This window comes from Nerophis ophidion, linkage group LG03 (genome assembly GCF_033978795.1).
Source record: "Nerophis ophidion isolate RoL-2023_Sa linkage group LG03, RoL_Noph_v1.0, whole genome shotgun sequence".
In the NCBI taxonomy this organism is placed as follows: domain Eukaryota; kingdom Metazoa; phylum Chordata; class Actinopteri; order Syngnathiformes; family Syngnathidae; genus Nerophis; species Nerophis ophidion.
The window spans coordinates 62742776-62766397 of NC_084613.1; the positions used below are offsets into that span (position 1 = coordinate 62742776).

Consider the following 23622-nt stretch of genomic DNA (forward strand, 5'->3'; position numbering starts at 1 on the left):
TTTCCAGTCCGGCGTGTCTCTGTTCTGGCTCTGTGCGTGTGTCTCGCTCCGCTCTCCTGCATGTGTCTTTCTCTCTCCAACTCCCAACCAAATGTCTTGTACCAGCTGCTGCTAATAAGGCTGACAGGTTATTCGGATCCCAGCTGGGCAATCTACTCACATACATACTTACACACCCCATTCCAACACCACGCCCTCCTCCACACACATATATATATATATATATATATATATATATATATATATATATATATATATATATATATATATATATATATAAATGTATGTATGTTTTATACTGTTAACATTTTTTAAATAAATTAATGGCAGAAAAAAAAAGTTTACCGTAAAAAGCTTAGGCCAAATAATCCTACACATCTTCAATCAAATATAATTTTTAGTTTTTTGTCTTTTTGAAAATATACAGTACAGGCCAAAAGTTTGGACACACCTCCTCATTCAATGTGTTTTCTTTATTTTCCTGACTATTTACATTGTAGATTGTCACTGACGGCATCAAAACTATGCATTGTGGAGTTATGTTTTTAAAATAAAAAGATGAAATAACTGAAAATATGTTTTATATTCTACTTTCTTTAAAATAGCCACCCTTTGCTTGGATTAATGCTTTGCACACTCTTGGCATTCTCTCCATGAGGTTCAAGAAGTAGTCACCTGAAATGGTTTTCACTTCACAGGTGTGCTTGAAGCTCATCCAGAGAATGCCAAGAGTGTGCAAAAAGTAATCAGAGGAAAGGGTGGCTATTTTGATGAAACTAGAATACAAAACATGTTTTCAGTTATTTCACCTTTTTTTGTAAAGTACGTAACTCTACATGTGTTTATTCATAATTTTGATGCCTTCAGTGACAATCTACAATGTAAATAGTCATGAAAATAAAGAAAATGGTGTTCTTGGGATGCAACTCAGTATTCTTCTTCCTCCAAACACGACGAGTTGAGTTTATACCAAAAACTTCTATTTTGGTTTCATCTGACCACATGACATTCTCCCAATCCTCTGCTCTATCATCCATGTATCCATTTTGGTATAAATTCAACTCGTCGTGTTTGGAGGAAGAAAAATACTGAGTTGCATCCCAAGAACACCATACCTACTGTGAAGCATGGGGGTGGAAACATCATGCTTTAGGGCTGTTTTTCTGCTAACGGGACAGGACGATTGATCCGTGTTAAGGAAAGAATGAATGGGGTCATGTATCATGAGATTTTGAGCCAAAACCTCCTTCCATCAGGGAGAGCTTTGAATGTTTGACCAAATACTTATTTTCCACTATAATTTAAAATAAATTCTTTAAAATTCCTACAGTGTGAATTCCTGGATTTTCTTTTCACATTCTGTCTCTCGCAGTTGAAGTGTACCTATGATGAAAATTACAGACCTCTGTCGTCATTTTAAGTGGGAGAACTTGCACAATCGGTGGCTGACTAAATACTTTTTTGCCCCACTGTATTTTTTGTGTCCAGAGCTCCAACGAGACCGTCTTCGCTGCAGATTTTCACCCGACCGACAGCAAGATCCTGGTGACCTGCGGCAAGTCCCATCTCCATTTTTGGAGCTTGGAGAAAGGCGTCCTGGTCAAAAAACAAGGCCTTTTTGAAGTAAAACATCCTCCTGTCTTAGCTGCGTTGCACTTCATGTGAATGCTGAGCGGGTTTCTTCTTGTCTCTGCCTTTCAGAAACAGGAGAAGCCCAGGTTTGTTTTATGTGTGACCTTTGCAGAAAATGGAGACACTATCACAGGAGACTCCAGTGGGAACATCTTAGTGTGGGGGAAAGGTAAATAACAGTTTGACTTCCAGGAAATCTGAGTGATCAATATGTGTGTGTGTGCCTGTGAAGTCATTATTAGCTTCTGAGCTATTAGAACAGGTTCATCCTGAGGACATAGAGAAGAAGACACACACACATAGGCTCTCACTGATCCACTCTTATTGATCTGCCTGTCTTTCGGCCATTACCAGGCCCACCCTCCAGCGGTTAGATTTTCTCCTTCTGGTTCCATCTACCGTAATCTGGTCTCTGTCACGCAGGCACTAATCGCATCAGCCATGTCGTCCAAGGAGCTCACGAGGGCAGCATCTTTGCCCTGTGCATGCTGAGGAACGGCACGCTGGTGTCCGGAGGGAAAGACTGCCGGCTCATCTCTTGGGACAGCAGCTACCAGCAGATCCAAACATTGGAGGTGACATATGCACTTGCTTGATAGTTCAGGTTCTGAATTTTATTTTTCCTGATGGAACTCCCCTGAAGGAATCGATAAAGTACCATCTATCTATTCTGTGCAGAAACATGGAAATTGGAGTTTGCAAATTAATTTTGAGCAGCTCATCTTCACATTCATGCAGCCATCCACATGCTTTCATCAAATATTAACAGTTTTCGTATAGCGGAACTTGCTTATGTCAGCAAGAAGCTCCAATCCTGCCTGAAGCAGGTGTTGCAGAGTATAATATCACAAATAAAACATTTTTTTTTTCCAAACCATGTGAAGGAGACTTAGGTTCGAATTCAAATAAACAGAGAATGTACATCAGTGGTGTCGAGAGATGACCGATAATGGCTTTTTTGCCCATATCCGATATTCCGATATTGTCCAACTCTTAATTACCAATATCAACCGATACCGATATATGCAGTCGTGGAATTAACACAATATTAAACCTAATTTTGTTGTGATGCCCCGCTGGATGCATTAAACAATGTAACAAGGTTTTCCAAAATAAATCGACTCAAGTTATGGAAAACAAATGCCAACATGGCATTGCCATATTTATTATTGAAGTCACAAAATGAATTATTTTTTTTAACATGCCTCAAAATAAATATTGTAGCGTCCCGAAATAATTAGTGCTGCAGGGGGTTCTGGGTTGTGTTACGGTGCGGATGTTTGCCCGAAATGTGTTTTTCATTCTTGTTTGGTGTGGGTTCATATTTGTATCAGTGTTAAAGTTGTTTATACGGCCACCCTCAGTGTGACCCGTATGGCTGTTGATCAAGTATGCGTTGCATTCACTTGGGTGTGTGAAAATCCGTAGATATTATGTGATTGGGGCGGCACGCAAAGGCAGTACCTTTAAGATTGATTGGCGCTCTGTGCTCCTTCCTACGTCTGTGTACACAGCGGCATTTTAAAAAGTCATAAATTTTACTTTTTGAAACCGATACTAATCATTTCCGATATTACATTTTAAAGCATTTATCGGACGATAATATCAGCAGTCTGATATTACCGGACATCTCTAGTGGTGTCCAAACTTTAACCGGCGAGGGCCGCATTCGGTAAAATAAGCCATTTTTGACACATTTTGTTCGCTAAAGATGCTCAACGCCAACCAGTGTATGTCAATATATGCTAAGATAGCTGAAAAACACATCCCTGTTAAACTTTGTGTTGTAGGTGACAGAGAAAATGAGTGTCATCTAACAACCAGGGCTGTCAAAAATAGCGAGTTAACTCATGCTATCAATCACAAAAAATATTGCATTAGTTATGTAAATGCGCAGATTAATCACACAGTTTATTTTGCTCCTTTTCCGCCAACGGACTCTTACAATGAAATTACATTTGTGAGCACGTATTGAGGCCTTTTTTAATTGAATTAAAATTCGAAGTTAAATGAAATCATGCAAGCGAGTAATAGTCGTGATCAATCATGATTACCCCATTTTTCGGAGTATAAGTCGCTCCGGAGTATAAGTCGCACCTGCCGAAAATGCATAATAAAGAAGGAAAAAACATATATAAGGGAAATGTATTTGATAAAACCCAACACCAAGAATAGACATTTGAAAGGCAATTTGAAATAAATAAAGAGTAGTGAACAGGCTGAATAAGTACGTTATATGACGCATAAATAACCCACTGAGAAGGTGCCTGGTATGTTAACGTAACATATTATGGTAAGAGTCATTCAAATAATTGTAACATATAGAACATGCTATACGTTTACCAAACAATCTGTCACTCCTAATCGATAAATCCAATGAAATCTTACGTGAATGAACTAAATAATATTATTTGATTATTTGATAATTTCACACATAAGTCCCTCCTGAGTATATGTCGCACCCCCAGCCAAACTATGAAAAAAACTGCGATTTATAGTCCGAAAAATACGGTAATCCAATTTTAAAAGTGTGATTAATCTGATTTAAAAAATGTGTCGTTTGACAGCATTATTAATAACGTCTCGATAATAAAGAACTCAGTTCATTTTTACGACCTGCCGAGGGCCAATAGAAAACAAGCGGCGAGCGGAAACTTGCCCCGCGGCCGGACTTTGGACCCCCCTGGTGTACATGATTGTTATTTTGCGTGTGGTTGCAGGTTCCCGAATTGTTTGGTCCAATCCGGACGGTAGCTGAGGGCAGAGGGGAGACTGTTCTCATCGGAACCACAAAGAATTTTGTACTACAAGGCACCTTAGATGGAGAGTTCCTGCCCATCACACAGGTAATAGAGCTGGGAATCTGACCATAATCTCATAATCTCATTATAATAATAATATCCCCCTATGGCGATAGGGCGATTCTCGATATATTGCTTTTAATAGCCTACAATATCTGCCTAAAAGAGTGAAACAGAAATATGTGCAATAGTTGGGGTTTGTTTGTCCTTTAGTTAGTTATGGGTGGATTTTAATAAAAACTTTTTGAAAATGTCAGAAAGTGATTAATTTTGGGGGTGATCCGAACCCCCGATGTATGTTATCTTACGTTTAAAGAGGAACTGCACTTTTTGGGGGGAATTTTGCCTCCATCCATCCATCCATCCATCATCTTCCGCTTATCCGAGGTCGGGTCGCGGGGGCAGCAGCCTAAGCAGGGAAGCCCAGACTTCCCTATCTCCAGCCACTTCGTCTAGCTCTTCCCGGGGGATCCCGAGGCGTTCCCAGGCCAGCCGGGAGACATAGTCTTCCCAACGTGTCCTGGGTCTTCCCCGTGGCCTCCTACCAGCTGGACGTGCCCTAAACACATCCCTAGGGAGGCGTTCGGGTGGCATCCTGACCAGATGCCCGAACCACTTCATCTGGCTCCTCTCGATGTGGAGGAGCAGCGGCTTTAAGTTGAGCTCCTCCCGGATGGCAGAGCTTCTCACCCTATCTCTAAGGGAGAGCCCCGCCACCCGGCGGAGGAAACTCATTTCGGCCGCTTGTACCCGTGATCTTATCCTTTCGGTCATGACCCAAAGCTCATGACCATAGGTGAGGATGGGAACGTAGATCGACCGGTAAATTGAGAGCTTTGCCTTCCGGCTCAGCTCCTTCTTCACCACAACGGATCGATACAACGTCCGCATTACTGAAGACGCCGCACCGATCCGCCTGTCGATCTCACGATCCACTCTTCCCCCACTCGTGAACAAGACTCCTAGGTACTTGAACTCCTCCACTTGGGGCAGGGTCTCCTCCCCAACCCGGAGATGGCACTCCACCCTTTTCCGGGCGAGAACCATGGACTCGGACTTGGAGGTGCTGATTCTCATTCCGGTCGCTTCACACTCGGCTGCGAACCGATCCAGTGAGAGCTGAAGATCCCGGCCAGATGAAGCCATCAGGACTACATCATCTGCAAAAAGCAGAGACCTAATCCCGTGGCCACCAAACAGGAACCCCTCAACGCCTTGGCTGCGCCTAGAAATTCTGTCCATAAAAGTTATGAACAGAATCGGTGACAAAGGACAGCCTTGGCGGAGTCCAACCCTCACTGGAAACGTGTCCGACTTACTGCCAGCAATGCGGACCAAGCTCTGACACTGATCATACAGGGAGCGGACTGCCACAATAAGACATTCCGATACCCCATACTCTCTGAGCACTCCCCACAGGACTTCCCGAGGGACACGGTCGAATGCCTTCTCCAAGTCTACAAAGCACATGTAGACTGGTTGGGCAAACTCCCATGCACCCTCAAGAACCCTGCCGAGAGTATAGAGCTGGTCCACAGTTCCACGACCAGGACGAAAACCACACTGTTCCTCCTGAATCCGAGGTTCGACTATCCGGCGAAGCCTCCTCTCCAGTACACCTGAATAAACCTTACCGGGAAGGCTGAGGAGTGTGATCCCACGATAGTTGGAACATACCCTCCGGTCCCCCTTCTTAAAGAGAGGGACCACCACCCCGGTCTGCCAATCCAGAGGTACCGCCCCCGATGTCCACGCGATGCTGCAGAGTCTTGTCAACCAAGACAGCCCCACAGCATCCAGAGCCTTGAGGAACTCCGGGCGGATCTCATCCACCCCCGGGGCCTTGCCGCCGAGGAGCTTTTTAACTACCTCAGCGACCTCAGCCCCAGAAATAGGAGATTCCACTACAGGTTCCCCAGGCACCGCTTCCTCAAAGAAAGACGTGTTGGTGGGATTGAGGAGGTCTTCGAAGTATTCGTCCACCGATCCACAACATCCGCAGTCGAAGTCAGCAGAACACCATCCGCACCATACACGGTGTTGATAGTGCACTGCTTCCCCTTCCTGAGGCGCCGTATGGTGGTCCAGAATCGCTTCGAAGCCGTCCGGAAGTCGTTTTCCATGGCTTCCCCGAACTCTTCCCATGTCCGAGTTTTTGCCTCCGCGACCGCTAAAGCTGCACACCGCTTGGCCCGTCGGTACCCGTCCACTGCCTCCGGAGTCCTATGAGCCAAAAGAACCCGATAGGACTCCTTCTTCAGCTTGACGGCATCCCTCACTGCTGGTGTCCACCAACGGGTTCTGGGATTACCGCCACGACAGGCACCAACAACCTTGCGGCCACAGCTCCAATCAGCCGCCTCGACAATAGAGGTTCGAAACATGGTCCACTCGGACTCAATGTCCCGCACCTCCCTCGTGACATGTTCAAAGTTCTCCCGGAGGTGTGAATTGAAACTCTCTCTGACAGGAGACTCTGCCAGACGTTCCCAGCAGACCCTCACAATGCGCTTGGGCATTGTGAGGCATTTCTCCTCTCTGAGCTGCTACCTTACCGTGGTAGAGGAGTTTGCGTGTCCCAATGATCCTAGGAGCTATGTTGTCTGGGGGCTTTCATGCCCCCTGGTAGGGTCTCCCAAGACAAACAGGTCCTAGGTGAGTGATCAGACAAAGAGCAGCTCAAAGACTTCTATGGAATTACAACAAAATGAACCCAGATTTCCCTCGCCCGGACGTGGGTCACCGGGGCCCCGCTCTGGAGCCAGGCCCGGAGTTGGGGCACGATGGCGAGCGCCTGGTGGTCGGGCCTGTCCCCATGGGGCCCGGCCGGGCACAGCCCGAAGAGGCAACGTGGGTCATCCCTCCAATGGGCTCACCACTCATAGGAGGGGCCATAGAGGTCGGGTGCATTGTGAGCTGGGCGGCAGCCGAAGGCAGGGCACTTGGCGGTCCGATCCTCGGCTACAGAAGCTAGCTCTTGGGACGTGGAACGTCACCTCACTGGGGGGGAAGGAGCCTGAGCTAGTGCGCGAGGTAGAGAAGTTCCGGCTGGATATAGTCGGACTCACCTCGACGCACAGCAAGGGCTCTGGAACCAGTTCTCTCGAGAGGGACTGGACCCTCTTCCACTCTGGCGACGGGCTGGGGTGGCAATTCTCGTTGCCCCCCAGCTCAAAGCCTGCACGTTTGAGTTCAACCCAGTGGACGAGAGGGTAGCTTCCCTTCGCCTTCGGGTGGGGGGACGGGTCCTGACTGTTGTTTGTGCTTACGCACCAAACAGCAGTTCAGAATACCCACCCTAGGAATTTTGCCTATTATTCACAATCCTTACATAAGACAAGAATTTTATATTTTTATGCATTCTATGTCATAAAATACAGCAGGTATGGGGTGGCTAAACATGCAGCAAATGGGAGTCCAATATTCTGCCCGTAAAGCCCTCTAAAAACATCTAAGAAACGGCAACAATACTCCATTTGAATCTTGTGACCTGAATATGAACCAAGTATTAGTGATATTGTTACTATAAGCGCTAAAGCAGACAGTCTATTTTTAGCGGTACCGTGATCACAGAGAGTTTAAGAGCTTATGCTGCCGTATTGACATATTGAGCTGGTGAGCTGCTGCATCGAATCAATTAATCAAAGTTAATTCTAGAATATAATGCCTCTCACTTGTATAGTAAAAGGCTGTGGCCATAAACCGAGAAGTGGTCAACTTTGACATGACATGCCGAGAAAGACACAAAAAGACAAATTTAGTATTTTTTAACCCAGTTTGAGGATTGTGACTACCAGTAATTCTCCATCTATAGATATGAACATCCCAACAGTTGGCATCCTAGTGAGAGCAGACATTATACAGTAAGTGATTGTTCGTTATGGTCAAAGTTTGTACTGGTACATCTTTTATAGCACTTAGCAATATTGTAAAATGATGTTTATTGTTTCACTAAAGCTGCATATTTTTAGCACCAAGCTTAAAAACTAGATCATCCTTCCTTATTTTCATCAATCAATCAATGTGTTTTTATACAGCCCTAAATCACAAGTGTCTCAAAAGGCTGCACAAGCCACAACGACATCCTCGGTTCAGAGCCCACATAAAGGCAAGGAAAAACTCATTTCAATGTGAATGACTATGAGAAATCTATGAGAGGGCCGCAGATGTGGGTGACTCCCCCACTCTAGGGGAGACAGGATGCAATTGACGTCTAGTGGGTCTTGCATAATATTGTGAAAGTCCAGTCCATAGTGGGGCCAGCAGGAGACCATCCCGAGCGGAAACGGGTTAGCAGCGCAGAGATGTCCCCAACCGATACACAGGCGAGCGGTCCACCAAGGGTCCCGACTCTGGACAGCCAGCACTTCATCCATGGCCACCGGACCTGTGTCCATGGCCACCGGACCTCCCTCCCCCTTTCCACAAGGGAGAGGGGGGTAGAGTAGAAAAGAAAAGAAACGGCAGATCAACTTGTCTTTAAAGGCTAGAGTATACAAAGGAGTTTTAAGATGGGACTTAAATGCTTCTACTGAGGTAGTAACTCTAACTGTTACCAGGAAGGCATTCCATAGTTCTGGAGCCCAAATAGAAAACGGTCTGTCTGTTTGTTAGTCAGCAAAATTGCTCAAAAAGTTATGGTGGATTTTGATAAAGATTTTGGCGAAACGTCAGAAGTGTGATAATGAACAAGTGGTTAGATTATGGGGGTGATACGGATCACTGTCAGGATTCAGAATTTTTTTTTAGGATTCCTATCCATTGAGCGATAGAGCCTGGTCGAGATCTGCATTTTAGTTTGCAGGATAATTAATAGAGTGTACAAACAGCAATAGTGCAACATACTGTAACTGTAGACAGGATTTTCTTTTTAGGTTTCTGTGGCGTTTGCATGTTCTCCCCGTGACTGTGTGGGTTCACTCTGGGTACGCCGGCTTCCTCCCACCTCCAAAGACATGCACCTGGGGATAGGTTGATTGGCAACACTAAATTGGCCCTAGTGTGTGAATGTGAGTGTGAATGTTGTCTGTCTATCTGTGTTGGCCCTGCAATGAGGTGGTGACTTGTCCAAATGCAGCTGAGATATAGGCTCCAGCACCCCCCGCTCCCCCAAAATGAACAAGCGGTAGTAAATGGATGGATGGTTTCTGATAAAAGGATCAAACCTATTAAGTAGAAACAAAACAAATAAATATTTCTCTTTTTCGGCACATTTTTCCCTACACGTCAATGGTCGTGATGCCCGTGTATTGTATTTTAGCGACACACTTCTTACATACTGCAAAGTCCTCACCCAGCTTTGTCCCATACACACCATTAAAACTAAAGTGAGTCCCCACTTTTGCTTTTAAATGCATTTTAGCTCTCTTATTAGTTCTCTGTTTTAGCTCGGTTGGGAGCGCTACCCTGCCAGCAACCTGATTGATTGATTGAAAACTTTTATTAGTAGATTGCACAGTACAGTACATATTCCGTACAATTGACCACTAAATGGTAACACCCGAAAATAAGTTTTTCAACTTGTTTAAGTCGGGGTCCACGTAAATCAATGCATGGGGCGGCATAGCTCGGTTGGTAGAGCGGCCGTGCCAGCAACTTGAGGGTTGCAGATTAAATTCCCGCTTCCGCCATCCTAGTCACTGCCGTTGTGTCCTTGGGCAAGACACTTTACCCACCTGCTCCCAGTGCCACCCACACTGGTTTAAATGTAAAACATAGATATTGGGTTTTACTATGTAAAGCGCTTTGAGTCACTAGAGAAAAGCGCTATATAAATATAATTCACTTCGCTTCACTTCACATGGTAAACCTGAAGGTTCCTGGTTTGATCCTCGGCTTCCACCAGCCTCATCTTTCAGGTAGACACTTCACCCTTGCTCCTGTGGAAATAGTGTCAAAAGCTTTGAGTACCTTGAAGGTAGAAAAGCAATATACAAGTATAACCCATTTGTTTTTGTCACTACCACCTGGTTTTCAGTCACATTTTAAATGTACCAAAAAAATTAGTTTAGATTCTCAGTGGCCTTGCGGTTAGTGTCCGCCCTGAGATCGGTAGGTTGTGAGTTCATACCGGCCGAGTCATACCAAAGACTATAAAAATGGGCAGCATCAAGGGTTGGAATTGGGGGTTAAATCACAAAAATTATTCTCGGGCGAGGCCACCGCTGCTGCTCACTGCTCCCCTCACCTCCCAGGGTGTGATCAAGGCTATGGGTCCGATGCAGAGGTTAATTTCACCACACCTAGTGTGTGTGTGAGACTATAAATGGGTTGTACTTGTATAGCGCTTTTCTACCTTCAAGGTACTCAAAGCGCTTTGACACTACTTCCACATTTACCCATTCACACACACATTCACACACTGATGGAGGGAGCTGCCATGCAAGGCGCCAACCAGCACCCATCAGGAGCAAGGGTGAAGTGTCTTGCTCAGGACACAACGGACGATACGAGGTTGGTTCTAGGTGGGATTTGAACCGGTGACCCTCGGGTTGCGCACGGCCACTCTCCCCACTGCGCCACGCCGTCCTAATCAGTGGTACTATCAGTGGTACTTTAACTTAACTAACTTTTATACTCCAATGCAGGGGAAATAAAACGTCAGTAAAAAAGGAGGCACCAATACGTTTTAAACATCTTGTTTTTTTCCCTCCCTCTTCCTGTACTAAGGGTCATACTGACGAACTGTGGGGTCTGGCCGTCCATCCCAGTAAGCCTCACTTTGTCACCTGTGGATATGACCGGCAAGTGAGTCTGTGGGACTCCAGTTCACATCAGCTCCTCTGGAGTAAAAACATGGAAGTAAGTCAACACTGCCCCCCGGCGAACTGAAACACACTGTACGTATGTATGGGTTTTATTTACCCTCGAGTCATATAACTTTATTAACTTGTTAACCTAGGCTGACCATACGTCCTCTTTTCTCCGGACATGTCCTCTTTTGCGGGGATGTCCGGGGTGTCTGGGCGTTTTTTTTTTTTTAAATGCGTCAATTGACCGGCATTTTGAATTAGGGTTACGAGTATTTTCAATGTTCGTCCAGGGTTAAGTTACCGTATATATATTACTCGAGTTGGTGAATTCTAGCTGTAAATATTGTAGCGGCTGGCTACGGGGTGTTAGCCAATGGCTTTGGCTGGGGGGCGGGTCTTCCGGGGCGGTATAGCTCGGTTGGTAGAGTGGCCATGCCAGCAACTTGAGGGTTCCAGGTTCGATTCCCGCTTACGCCATCCTAGTCACTGCCGTTGTGTCCTTGGGCAAGCCACTTTACCCACCTGCTCCCAGTGCCACCCACACTGGTTTAAATGTAACTTAGATATTGGGTTTCACTATGTAAAACGCTTTGAGTCACTAGAGAAAAGTGCTATATAAATATAATTCACTTCACTTCATTCAAGGGGCAGATAAATATAAGAATATAATTCTTCCATCTGCTCCTTTCTGATCATGGAAATGTATAAGAAAGAAAAACAAAAAAAACAATGACAGTGTCAATTGTACGTGGCTTGTAAATATGCATTTTCATGAAAGGAATAAAAATAAATGATGATGATGATGATGATTCACAAGATAGGGAAGTGACGCTGTTGACAGGAAGTGTTGGTTCGAGTTTTGCCAGGAAAGGTCCTTTTTCTGTTTTAAATGTTGACTCTGCATTATTATTTTTTTTACAGAAGCCTAAAATAATTGGCTCAGAAATGCTACCTCTGTTTTTGTTGTTTTAACTGATTTGTGAAATACCCTTCACCTATGGTGTATTCTCTGAGAACATCTTTTTTGTTTCAAATGTTTTGAGACATTATTTATATATATTTTTTTTACATTGGAATGGTCCACTGGACTGAGAAAAGACATTTTAAAGAATGGGCTGTTACCTGTTTTTTGTTAAAATATAATTAACCTGTTTTGAGGCATTATTTATGTGTATATTATATACAAGAGGTTATTATGAATATTGTTTCCTCTGTACTTTTTCTGAAACTGTGAATGTTACATAATATAAGTGTGACTTATTTTGTTATACTGTCAACACAGGAGAAAAAATGCTTTATTTAAATAAATATATTATTTATAAAGCAAGTTCAAGTATCACTGGCAAATTTTCATCGCCTTGGCACGCATATATGTGTCCTCTTTTTGGGATTTCAGAATATGGTCAGCCTAGTTAACCGCAAGCACGATAATTTTAGCATGCTAGCATACTAATATGAACCTGCTAACTTTTTAGCTAATTCTATGTTTTTTTTCCTCTAATTAGACCGTCATACACCTTACAGTCATATAACTTGGTATATAAAACATGCTAACTGATTGCATACTACTGTTATCTTGCTAGCATGCTCAAATTAGCATGATAACTTTTCACGGTAGTTTTGCAAACATTTACCCCAGAGTCATGTAACTTGGTAGTATGTGACACTTGTGAACTGTTAGCATGCTAACATTAAAGTGCTAACTTTCTTTGCTAAAGGATAACTTTTTCTTCTAATTTTACATATTTGTTTCTATTTCCGCAGCCATATACTGTACCTTTGAGTCGTATAACTTGGTATAAGAATAATGCTGACTGTTATCATGCTATCGTTAGCACACATGCTACGTGTTATCATTTTTGTGTACACATGCTACTGTTTTAGGTTAGCTCCGTGGCTCATTTTGTACAGTGACACCTAAGACCAAGGGAGTAGGTTTGATTTTGAGATTGGTGGGGACACAAAAGTGCTCCAAGGCAGCACTCTGAAAGTTTACTTTTTTTTTTTTTTTACATTAGCAATCATAATTTCACGTAATGCAGATGTTATAGGGTAAAGCAACTAAAATGAAAGCAAAGGAGACAACTTGGAGGAGTTCTCATCTTTACTCTTTAGTTAAGGGCTGTAGTGCAACTGTGCATCATACTGTCAATGAACATGGCCTACTGTCCATCAACAACATCAGAAATACATTCATGCAATACAACATTGTAAATAAACATAAATGAACTGTAATAATCTTTTCCCCAACTTGTGTTTAAATCACTCACTATTTTTCCCTTCAAATACTTCTTTCTATTGCTGCTTTTGTACTGTAAATATATTTGTCACTAATACTCAAATACAAGCAGATTAGTGTCCACTGGTTGTTCCTATTTGAAAGAGCCAAACACATGCCACCGCCGGTCTGTAACAGAAATGAACTGCTGGCCAAAAATATGTTGATGCATGACAGATACATTAAGGACAATGACCATAGAGCTTGATGGTACAGTTACTGCCTGAGCAAAAAGGCTTTTACTATATATGAATATTACTTCATATTAATGAATTATATTTTAGCATTGTAAAATCACATGATCATCTAGTGAGGGTTTATTGTATTTCCACCACTATGGTATGTTCAAACCGTTGTTCACTTCTATACAAATACATGAAACTAAAAAATAATTTCAAAAACGGAAAGGTGAAATCCGGCGATCTAATATAACACTATATTATAAAAATACAGACGTTTTGTTAACGCTATATTATAAAAAAATAAAAACACAATTTACAAACACAAGCTATGGGATGACATAAGAGGAAACGTGACCCCAGAAGTAAATGCGTCATCCCATAGCTTGTGTTTGTAAATCCATCCATCCATCCATCCATTTCCTACCGCTTATTCCCTTTGGGGTCGCGGGGGGCGCTGGCGCCTATCTCAGCTACAATCGGGCGGAAGGCAGGGTACACCCTGGACAAGTCGCCACCTCATTGCAGGGCCAACACAGATAGACAGACAACATTCACACTCACATTCACACACTAGGGCCAATTTATTGTTGCCAATCAACCTATCCCCAGGTGCATGTCTTTGGAAGTGGGAGGAAGCCGGAGTACCCGGAGGGAACCCACGCATTCACGGGGAGAACATGCAAACTCCACACAGAAAGATCCCGAGCCTGGATTTGAACCCAGGACTGCAGGACCTTCGTATTGTGAGGCAGACGCACTAACCCCTCTTCCACCGTGAAGCCTGTGTTTGTAAATTGTTTTTTTAATTTTTTTATAATATAGTGTTAACAAAACGTCTGTATTTTTATAATATAACGTTATATTTTCATAATAAAACGTTAGCAAAACGTCTGTATTAATCATGACCCCGGAAGTAAATGGGGGGGTAAGGTTTTTGTAGGGGGGAAGAAATTTGGCGTGACACTCTCGTCCGCTCGCTAGCAACCGGCATGTAGGCTAGCTTTTACAAGTAGAAGGAGTGACAGCGGGGACAGCCAATCACACGTAAGTTAGCATGAAAGTGAAAACCAATCAGGGAGCGATAATTAGGTTAAAGGCGGGACTTCTAGCAGAGACCGACATTTAACCCTTTCTGTGCCATAATCATTGACTAAACATTACGGGCAGCGCTTGTATTGATAGTGACAACACAGTAGCGGCTGGATATTGGTAGGGACGTGTCCCTAGCGTCCCTACCCAATTCTACGCCCTTGCCTAAGACTCACGGATTCAGACACTCGGCACTATCTAATAAGTACGGTGGCTTCCGGCAACCCCCGGCCAGAGGTCCAGGGCACAGATAGCAGGCCCATGAAAATTTATGTGGGAATTTTCTACTTGTTTTTTTAATTTGTTGAACTGACCTCTCAATCCTAACAGGACTCTGCCCAGTCAGCAGACTTCCATCCGTCCGGAGCTGTGGTTGCCATAGGAACGCAGACTGGCAGGTAAGTAGGGGAAACCCTTCTTGAAAGACACTCTAGAGATAAATTGATGATGTTTTTTTTTTTGTTTTTTTTATGCCTGACCCTGCAGGTGGCTGGTACTGGACACTGACTCCAAGGATCTAGTCACCGTGCACACAGATGGCAATGAACAGCTTTCTGTTATCAGCTTTGGCCCAGGTTTGCACTTTTTGCCTGGATGCAATGTAAACTTTAATGTGACGCATGTTTTATATATACAAAATACATATTCTCTTACCGTAAGATTGAAACATACCTTGATTTTTTTTTCTAATATCAGGCATGTGATTATTCCATGTAAAGTCGGAATTCCGTCTTTTTTAATCTCGGGGGGAAAAAAAAAGTGTCGACCAATCAACTACGGCGTGATATAATATTAGGCCGTAGTTGATTGGTCGATATGTTCCTTGTGACCAATCAGGACGTCTGTTATAAATAATGACGTTATTACCGCCATTTTCCAAATGTAAACGATGTCGGTTCTCAAGAGAAAGGACGCTTCACGAGTAAAAGAAATTGATAAACATGTCAAAAATAACTTTCGATGGGACTGGATGGAAAGGGAAATCACTAATACTGTTGGGAAGAAGGAAGTTACGACTTTGTTCGGCGATTTCAATCGGAAAATCAATCGTCCCGGAAAAGTTTTGTGCACGTGGTGTCATGATAATATTGACTATGGATCCCGAGGTTTCAAGGCTTTGAAAGTACATGCGAAATGCCAAAAACATTTGAAACAACTTGAAGCAAGGAAAACAAACTTTTCACTAGCTGGTACTTTTGATGTCAACCGAAAGTGAGCAAAGTTGCCCCCCCTTGTCCCCCCACTAGGGCACCGCTCTTGACTTGGCTGGGGGCCTTCGTCCCCCAGACCCCCGGAAATGTTTTCAGTCTTTTTCATTGTGGTCAAATCCCATGCCTGAATATGCACAGCTATGCTTGACAGTTATTGTTGATATTTTCCTGTTTTAGATGGTAACTTCCTAGCCATTGGCTCTCATGACAACTACATTTACATCTATGCTGTGGCAGAAAATGGCAGGAAGTACAGCAGAGTGGGCAAGTGCTCGGTGAGTGCTTGGTTTGACTTTATAACCAGTTCCTCCATGTTTCTACCTTCCATTGCATTATCATCTCACAAATAACGTAACCTTTTTTTGCGTCAAATTTGGTTTTAGGGTCACTCCAGTTTCATCACCCACTTGGACTGGTCAGTGGACTCGCAGTACCTGGTGTCAAACTCAGGAGACTATGAGATACTCTACTGTAAGTGCATCGTAATTCACTCAAATCTAATCACACACAAGCAATGAAGGAGGTTGAAATAAAAAAAAATATTGTTGGGCTTTTTAAGGCTGCTCATTGCAGATTGTACTGTTTAACGTTTTGGACACACTTCCTGCCTATAGTCAAGAATTGTGGTGGTGGTAGCATCATGATACGGGGTGGCATGAGTGCAATGTGGAGCTATGGTTCATGGAAGGAAACATCAACGTGTGTGTTTTCCCAGGGATTCCATCTGTGTGCAAACAGGTGGTCAGCATGGAGACCATTAGAGATATTGAATGGGCCACTCACACCTGCACTCTTGGCTTTCAGGTTTTTGGTAAGTGGCTTCTCCAGTTCTTTCTTCCAGTTATGTGTGTTTAGTTAAGAACGCTTGTGAGATACAGAATTTTTTGCAGCTAGTTCCTAAAACCACTAAAGCCCTATCATATAGCTGATCTTTGATCTTTGTCGTAGGTCCTAAAATCTGCATAGCGCTTCTGTTGTATACTTTGTAAAAAAAACAAACAAAAAAAAAACTGGCTGCTCAGTCATCAGAACTTTACCGTGAAAATAACAGTAGTACTGTTTTCATTTTTAGTAATGCACTGAAAAAACAAAGACTGTAAGTTTCACGGTAAAATAAAATAAAAAAAGGTCAGAATTTTATTGTAAAAATGACAGTGGTACCATTTTTTCATTTACAGTAATTCACTGTAAAAACAGCTATAGATTTTACGGTAAATTGGCAGCCCAATTGCCAGAATTTTACTGTAAAAAGACAATGGTGCCGTTTTTCCATTTACAGTAGTGCACTGTAAAAGAAACTACTGTAGATTTTACGGTAAAAAAGAACTGTCAGGTCAGTCGCCATAATCTTATTGTAATGTGAACAGTGTTTCAATTACAGTGTTGCACTGTAAAAACAAAGACTGTAGATTTTGCGGTAAAATACTGGCAGCCAAGTCGGCAGAATTTTAATGTAAAAATAGCAGTGATACCGTTTAGTTTTGTTTCCTGTAAATCTCAGTGAATATGGCCTTAGATTTTACTAGGGCTGTGAATCTTTGGGTGTCCCACGATTCGATTTATTATTGATTCTTGGGGTCACGATTCGATAATATATCGATTTTTTTCGATTCGATTCTCGATTCAAAAACGATACTTTTCCGATTCAAAACGATTCTGTATTCATTCAATACATAGGATCTCAGCAGGATCTACCCCAGTCTGCTGACATGCTAGGAGAGTAGTTGATTTTTAAAAAAAAAACTTTTATAATTGTAAAGGACAATGTTTTATCAACTGATTGCAATAATGTAAATTTGTTTTTAACTATTAAAAGATCCAAAAATATGACTTATTTTATCTTTGTGAAAATATTGGACACAGTGTGTTGTCAAGCTTATGAGATGCGATGCAAGTGTAAGCCACTGTGACACTATTGTTCTTTTTTTTATTTTTATAAATCTCTATTGATAATGTCAGTGAGGGATTTTTAATCAGTGCTATGCTGAAATTATAACTAATATTGATACTGTTGTTGATAATATTCATTTTTGTTTCACTACTTTTGGCTTGTTCTGTGTCGTGTTTGTGTCTTTATTGCAGTTCTGGGTGTTGCTGGGTCAGGTTTGGTTTTGGAATTGGATTGCATTGTTATGGTATTGCTGTGTATTGTTTTGTTGGATTGATAAAAAAAAAATATTTATTTATTTTTTAAATTGATTTTTTTTTAAATGAGAATCGATTCTGAATCGCACAACATATTTGATTTGATTCTTATTCGAATCTATTTTTTCTAACACCCCTAGATTTCACCCAAAAAAAACCTGGCAGGCACCATAATTTTACTGTGAAATAACAGTGGTACCATTTTACAATTACAGTCACTGTAAAAACAAAGACTGTATTTTTGGCAGTAAAACACCAGCAACATAATCGTCAGAATTTTTCTGTAAAAATATCAATTAAACTTCTTAAATTCACAGTAATTCACTTGTTAAAAAAAAATACTTCGACGTTAGTTGTCATATTTTAACCGTAAAAAAAAAACAGTGGTACGTTTTCGATTTATGTCGTGTAAAATCCCCAGTAAAACTGTCCCATCAGGTATGTGGTCCGATGGCTCGGACGGCACCGACATCAATGCTGCCAGCAGGTCCAACGATAAAAGCCTTCTCGCTACCGGGGATGACTTTGGGAAGGTTCACCTCTTCTCATATCCCAGTTCTCAATTCAGGGTAACGTCCCGTCTTAAAATGTCAATGCCGGTCTTTTTGAAAGGTGGCTCATGTAAAAACAACGTTTTTGTTGGTTATTCCCTTCAGGCTCCCAGCCATGTTTACGGTTGCCATAGCAGTCACGTGACCAACGTGAGCTTCCTGCATAACGACAGCTGCCTGGTGTCGACGGGAGGGAAAGACATGAGTGTGATGCAATGGAGGATAGTTTGAGTGATGAGACAGCACTTGCAGCTCGAAGCTGCGCCACAAGAGAACTGAACCAAGTGGAAATGCCTAAAAGGTGGATCTGGACTGAGATGAACTAACTTAGGGTTTTTTTTTGGGGGGTCTGCTTTCAGGTGCCACAAGGAGATGAACTTGGTGAGGTGTTGCTTCGTGTTTCTCCTTTTTTTTTTCTGCATTCAATCACACTACATGTAAAAACGGTAATATACCAGTTAACACTTACATGGAACATATCCAAGAACAAAAAGAACCAAAGGCTTACATTTTTTGCTGAATTTGTGTAGTTGTGTACGCTTCTGACAGGATTTGGACTAAAGGTTTGTGTGGACTGACTATAATCGATTGAAATGCAAACTATATTGTCTCAACCCACTCAGGAAACCACTGGAATAATCACATTAATATGATGCTCAATAAAAGGCGCATGGTTTATTGGCAGACATGAACACTTCACACAACAAGGAGGTTATGATAACTGGATACTTGTTGATGATCCAGCTATGAGTCAAGCCGATTGAGGTGAACAGGAGTAAAGGCTCCAAACGTATGTTCGGTAATAATTAGTGCATCAGTGTTTTTTGCCATGAACAGTATCTTTCTGTTGAATGGTGAAACCATATCACTGTAACTGTCTGATCCGCACCATCAGTTCAGGCAAGATATTTTAATTTGTCTTTTTATCCTTTAACCCAGGGGTGTCAAACGTACGGCCCGCGGGCCACATCTGGCCCGCGGGATAAATTTGCTAAGTATAAAAATGAGCTGGAATTTTTGAATGAAAGAAACTGCTGTTCTAAATGTGTCCACTAGATGTCACTATAGCAATTCTTTGTATTTTTGTCGATGATGCTAAATATGTAAAAAAAAATAAACCACATGATGTTAGTGCACCAGTCGAGGAAAATAATCAAACTACATAAATAACATTCTGTAATTTGATTTGGATTGTATTTTTTTATCTTGATACCGTATTTCCTTGAATTGCCGCCGGGGCGCTAATTAATTTAAAACTTCTTCCTCATTCCTGCGCTTACCAAAGGCATGCGGTAAAAGTAAGCATGCGCTAATTATTTTGGGAAGCGAGTTTGACCCGGCAGTAATTCAAGGCAGGCGCATACTATATGCCCTGCGGCAATTCAAGGAAATATGGTAGATTGAAAATTAACACCAATGAGTTGACTGATGTACATTATCACATAATTTGATCAGAAAGTATAAATAACGACAACAAAAGTTTGAATACTATTAAACGCAACATGTAAGTGTAAAAAAAATAGCAACAATATTATGATTTGTAAATGTTCTTGTTCTATTTTTAAACTAAGAAAACAATCACAAGTTGTCTTTATTTTTAAGTTATCGTGCTGTTATTTTACCAGTCCAGCCCACTTGGGAGTACGTTTTTCTCCACGTGGCCCCCCATCTAAAATGAGTTTGACACCCTTGCTTTAACCAGCTTGATAGCGGCTGGCACAGAATTTAGTTGCGTCATCGAGCTTTTACGAAACCACTCATGCTTCCATTCAACCCTGTGATCTGTTAGTTGATCTACTGTAAGCTAACATTTCACACAAGAACGTTATTCTGATTGGAGTAAAAGATTGTGAGGGGAATGCTGTGAACTGAAATCTGTCCTCCTGTACAATTACCACTGAACATTTACCTTTTGTCCTACACTAAAACCAAAATAAAAGCCCTAAGATTCTGTGTCAAAATTGTCAACACCTTTTTTCTCATGTTTTGTCCTCGTCCTTTTCTTAATAGGTTCAAAAATCGATTAATTATTATAATTATTTGATTTTTATTTTTTTTAAATGATAAATTGATTTAGTATTTGGATGAATAAGAATTGCGATTTAGATGTGAATTTATTTTTTTGTGAACCTCTAATTGCCACTCTTCTGGTTTATGTCATCTATTCAGCTAATATGAGAAACCCACTGTAACTCAAAATATGGGTAACCTTCTCTATTAATTAATAATATGTGATTATCAGCATGCTAATCATTCTGTAACTCGACCAGAATGTCACGATCCGCCACCCGGATCCGACATAGTTTTAGTTCTTGAGTCCTTTTGTGTGTTTTGTTTATTTTTGGACTCTTCCGATCCCTTTGTTTGAGCACTTTCTTGTGTGTTCAGTTACCATGGTTCTTCATTTGTTCCACCTGCTATGCCTTTTACGCACACCTGTGGTAATTCTTTGTTTCTGTATTTAAACCTGCCTCCTCCCTTTGTTCGGTCTTGGTTCATCATTTGCTACTTGCAACAGTCACGTTGGTTTCCGTAAGTCTTTGTATTTTTGCTATGTCTCGTCTTGGCTTCCGTGCATTCGGCACACTCATCTTGAACTCTTTGAACTCCATGCTAAATGTAGCATTAGCTTCCCGTGCGTAGGCACGCACTTTCTTTTCTGTTTGCACCACTGTTCTTTTATCTTTTGTACATTAAAATCAGCTCTTACCTGCAATCCTGCCTGGTCCGAGTCCTGCGGCATCTTGGGGTGACAACTCGCGCATCAAAATGCGTTACAAACGTGACACAGAACATGTTATAAAATAATTTACACTATGTCTCAGCCAGCCAGAAAAATACCCCCACAACCATATTCCTAAACTGGTGTACTAGCATTTCTTTAGGTGCAAATATCACAGAATAACATTACAAAACATATCTGACAAATATAAAGACATTTTTATTTAGTTGTCAGGGTTTCCCCTAAATTGCCAAAATACTTGTGGCGGTGGGGCCACGGTTAGGGGCGTGGTCGATATGACGACCTAGCCCTAAATCAAAAGTGTCTCAAAGGGCTGCACAAGCCACAACGACATCCTCGGTTCAGATCCCACATCAGGGCTAGGAAAAACTCAACCCATTGGGGTGACAATGAGTAACCTTGGAGAGGACCGCAGATGTAAGTGACCCCCCGCCCCCCCTTCTAGGGAGACTGGTGCAATGGACGTCGAATGGATCTAGCATAATATTGTGAAAGTCCAGTCCATAGTAGATTGAGGAGACCATCCCAACTAAGAGACAGGTCAGCAGCACAGAGATGTCCCCAACCGATGCACAGGCGAGCGATCCATCCCGGGTTCGGACTCTGGACAGCCAGCACTTCATCTGGACCTGTGCCCCTACCTCCACAAGGAAGAGGGGGCAGTAGAGAAAAGAAAAGAAACGGCAGATCAACTGGTCTAAAAGGGGGGTCTATTTAAAGGCTAGAGTATACAAATGAGTTTTAAGATGGGACTTAAATGCTTCTACTGAGGTAACATCTCTAACTGTTACCGGGAGGGCATTCCATAATCCCGGAGTCCAAATAAAAAACGCTCTATAGCCCGCAGGCTTTTTTGGGGCTCTGCGAATCACTAATAAGCCAGGGGTCTTTGAACGCAGATTTCTAGCCGGGACATATGGTACAATACATTCAGCAAGATAGGATGGAGCTAGACCGTGTAGTATTTTATACGTACATGTAAGTAGTAAAACCTTAAAGTCACATTTTAAGTGCACAGGAAGCCAGTGCAGGTGAGCCAGTATAGGCGTAATGTGATCAAACTTTCATGTTTTTGTCAAAAGTTTAAATATTTATTATATTTTTTATTGTTACGTACTGTATTCTGGTACATTGTTGGTCCACTTTTTACCTATTGTTTTCGCCCTCTTTTCTGCATGATCGTTTTCCATCCTTTGTAACTTAGCTACTTTGTATAATAATTTCCCTCGTGGATCATTAAAGTTGGTCTAGTGAAAGTCTTGTGTTGTTTTTATTGGCTAATGTCAACGTTTTGTTTTTTTCTCAATGTGTGAGAGGCTGACTGACTGATTGATTGAAACTTTTATTAGTAGATTGCACAGTACAGTACATATTCCGTACAATTGACCACTGAATAGCAACACCCGATAAAGTTTTTCAACTTGTTTAAGTCGGGGTCCACGTTAATAAATTCATGGTAAATCATGCAGGCGTGTTCAAGGGCCAAAATGCGTGCTTGTTGGTGGGTCTGTTGGTCGCTCTCCAAGTGGGGGTATCACTGATTTCATATTAATACTATTTATTTTTCAAATATTTTTGCAATCGATCACAAAGATCGACGGGTTGGCGACCCCTAGGTAAACGCCAATATTATCCAATACTTGTTTTTCTGCTGATATCGGACCAATATTCTATATCATTATTGATTCAGGCCACTCTACGCTATAACTTCATATTCTAATGCCATCCATTGCAAGGAAATGTAAGAAATGTGTCAAACTACAATGAAATCAAAATATGACCTTCATGATTGCATTTGTCCATATGTCATTTTGTCATATGCAAAATGTTGGACACAATCAATCAATCAATAAATCAATGTTTATTAATGTAGCCCTAAATTACAAGTGTCTCAAAGGGCTGCACAAGCCACAACGACATCCTCGGCTCGGATCATACATCAGGGCAAGAAAAAACTCAACCCAATGGGAAGACAATCCGGGCGATCGTGCAATGGACATCGAGTGGATCTAGCATAATATTGTGAGAGTCCAGTCCATAGTGGATCCAACATAATAGTGAGAGTCCAGTCCACAGTGGGGCCAGCAGGAGATCACCTTGAGTGGAGACAGGTCAGCAGCACAGACAAGTCCCCAACTGATGCACAGATGAGTGGTCCACCCTGGGTCCCGACTTTGGACAGCTGGCGAATCATCTGTGGTCACCGAATCTGTGCCCCCCTCCTCTTCACGAAGGAGA

At 42.2% G+C, this 23622-nt stretch overlaps 1 protein-coding gene across 8 annotated transcripts in view; it reads left to right on the forward strand.

The window, feature by feature from the left end:
• The window catches only part of eml1 (EMAP like 1), a 140028-nt gene extending 119419 nt beyond the window's left edge, over positions 1-20609 (forward strand). For all 8 annotated transcript variants that reach the window (XM_061895849.1, XM_061895846.1, XM_061895847.1 and 5 more), the window contains 12 exons: positions 1489-1623; positions 1702-1801; positions 2056-2207; positions 4353-4478; positions 11103-11234; positions 15065-15132; positions 15221-15309; positions 16123-16220; positions 16329-16416; positions 16661-16756; positions 18529-18659; positions 18747-20609. In XM_061895849.1, coding sequence (XP_061751833.1) covers positions 1489-1623; positions 1702-1801; positions 2056-2207; positions 4353-4478; positions 11103-11234; positions 15065-15132; positions 15221-15309; positions 16123-16220; positions 16329-16416; positions 16661-16756; positions 18529-18659; positions 18747-18872 — 1341 coding nt within the window. In that variant the 3' untranslated portion in view covers positions 18873-20609. The remainder of the gene's footprint in view (positions 1-1488; positions 1624-1701; positions 1802-2055; positions 2208-4352; positions 4479-11102; positions 11235-15064; positions 15133-15220; positions 15310-16122; positions 16221-16328; positions 16417-16660; positions 16757-18528; positions 18660-18746) is intronic.
• The last annotated feature ends 3013 nt before the right edge of the window (positions 20610-23622 follow it).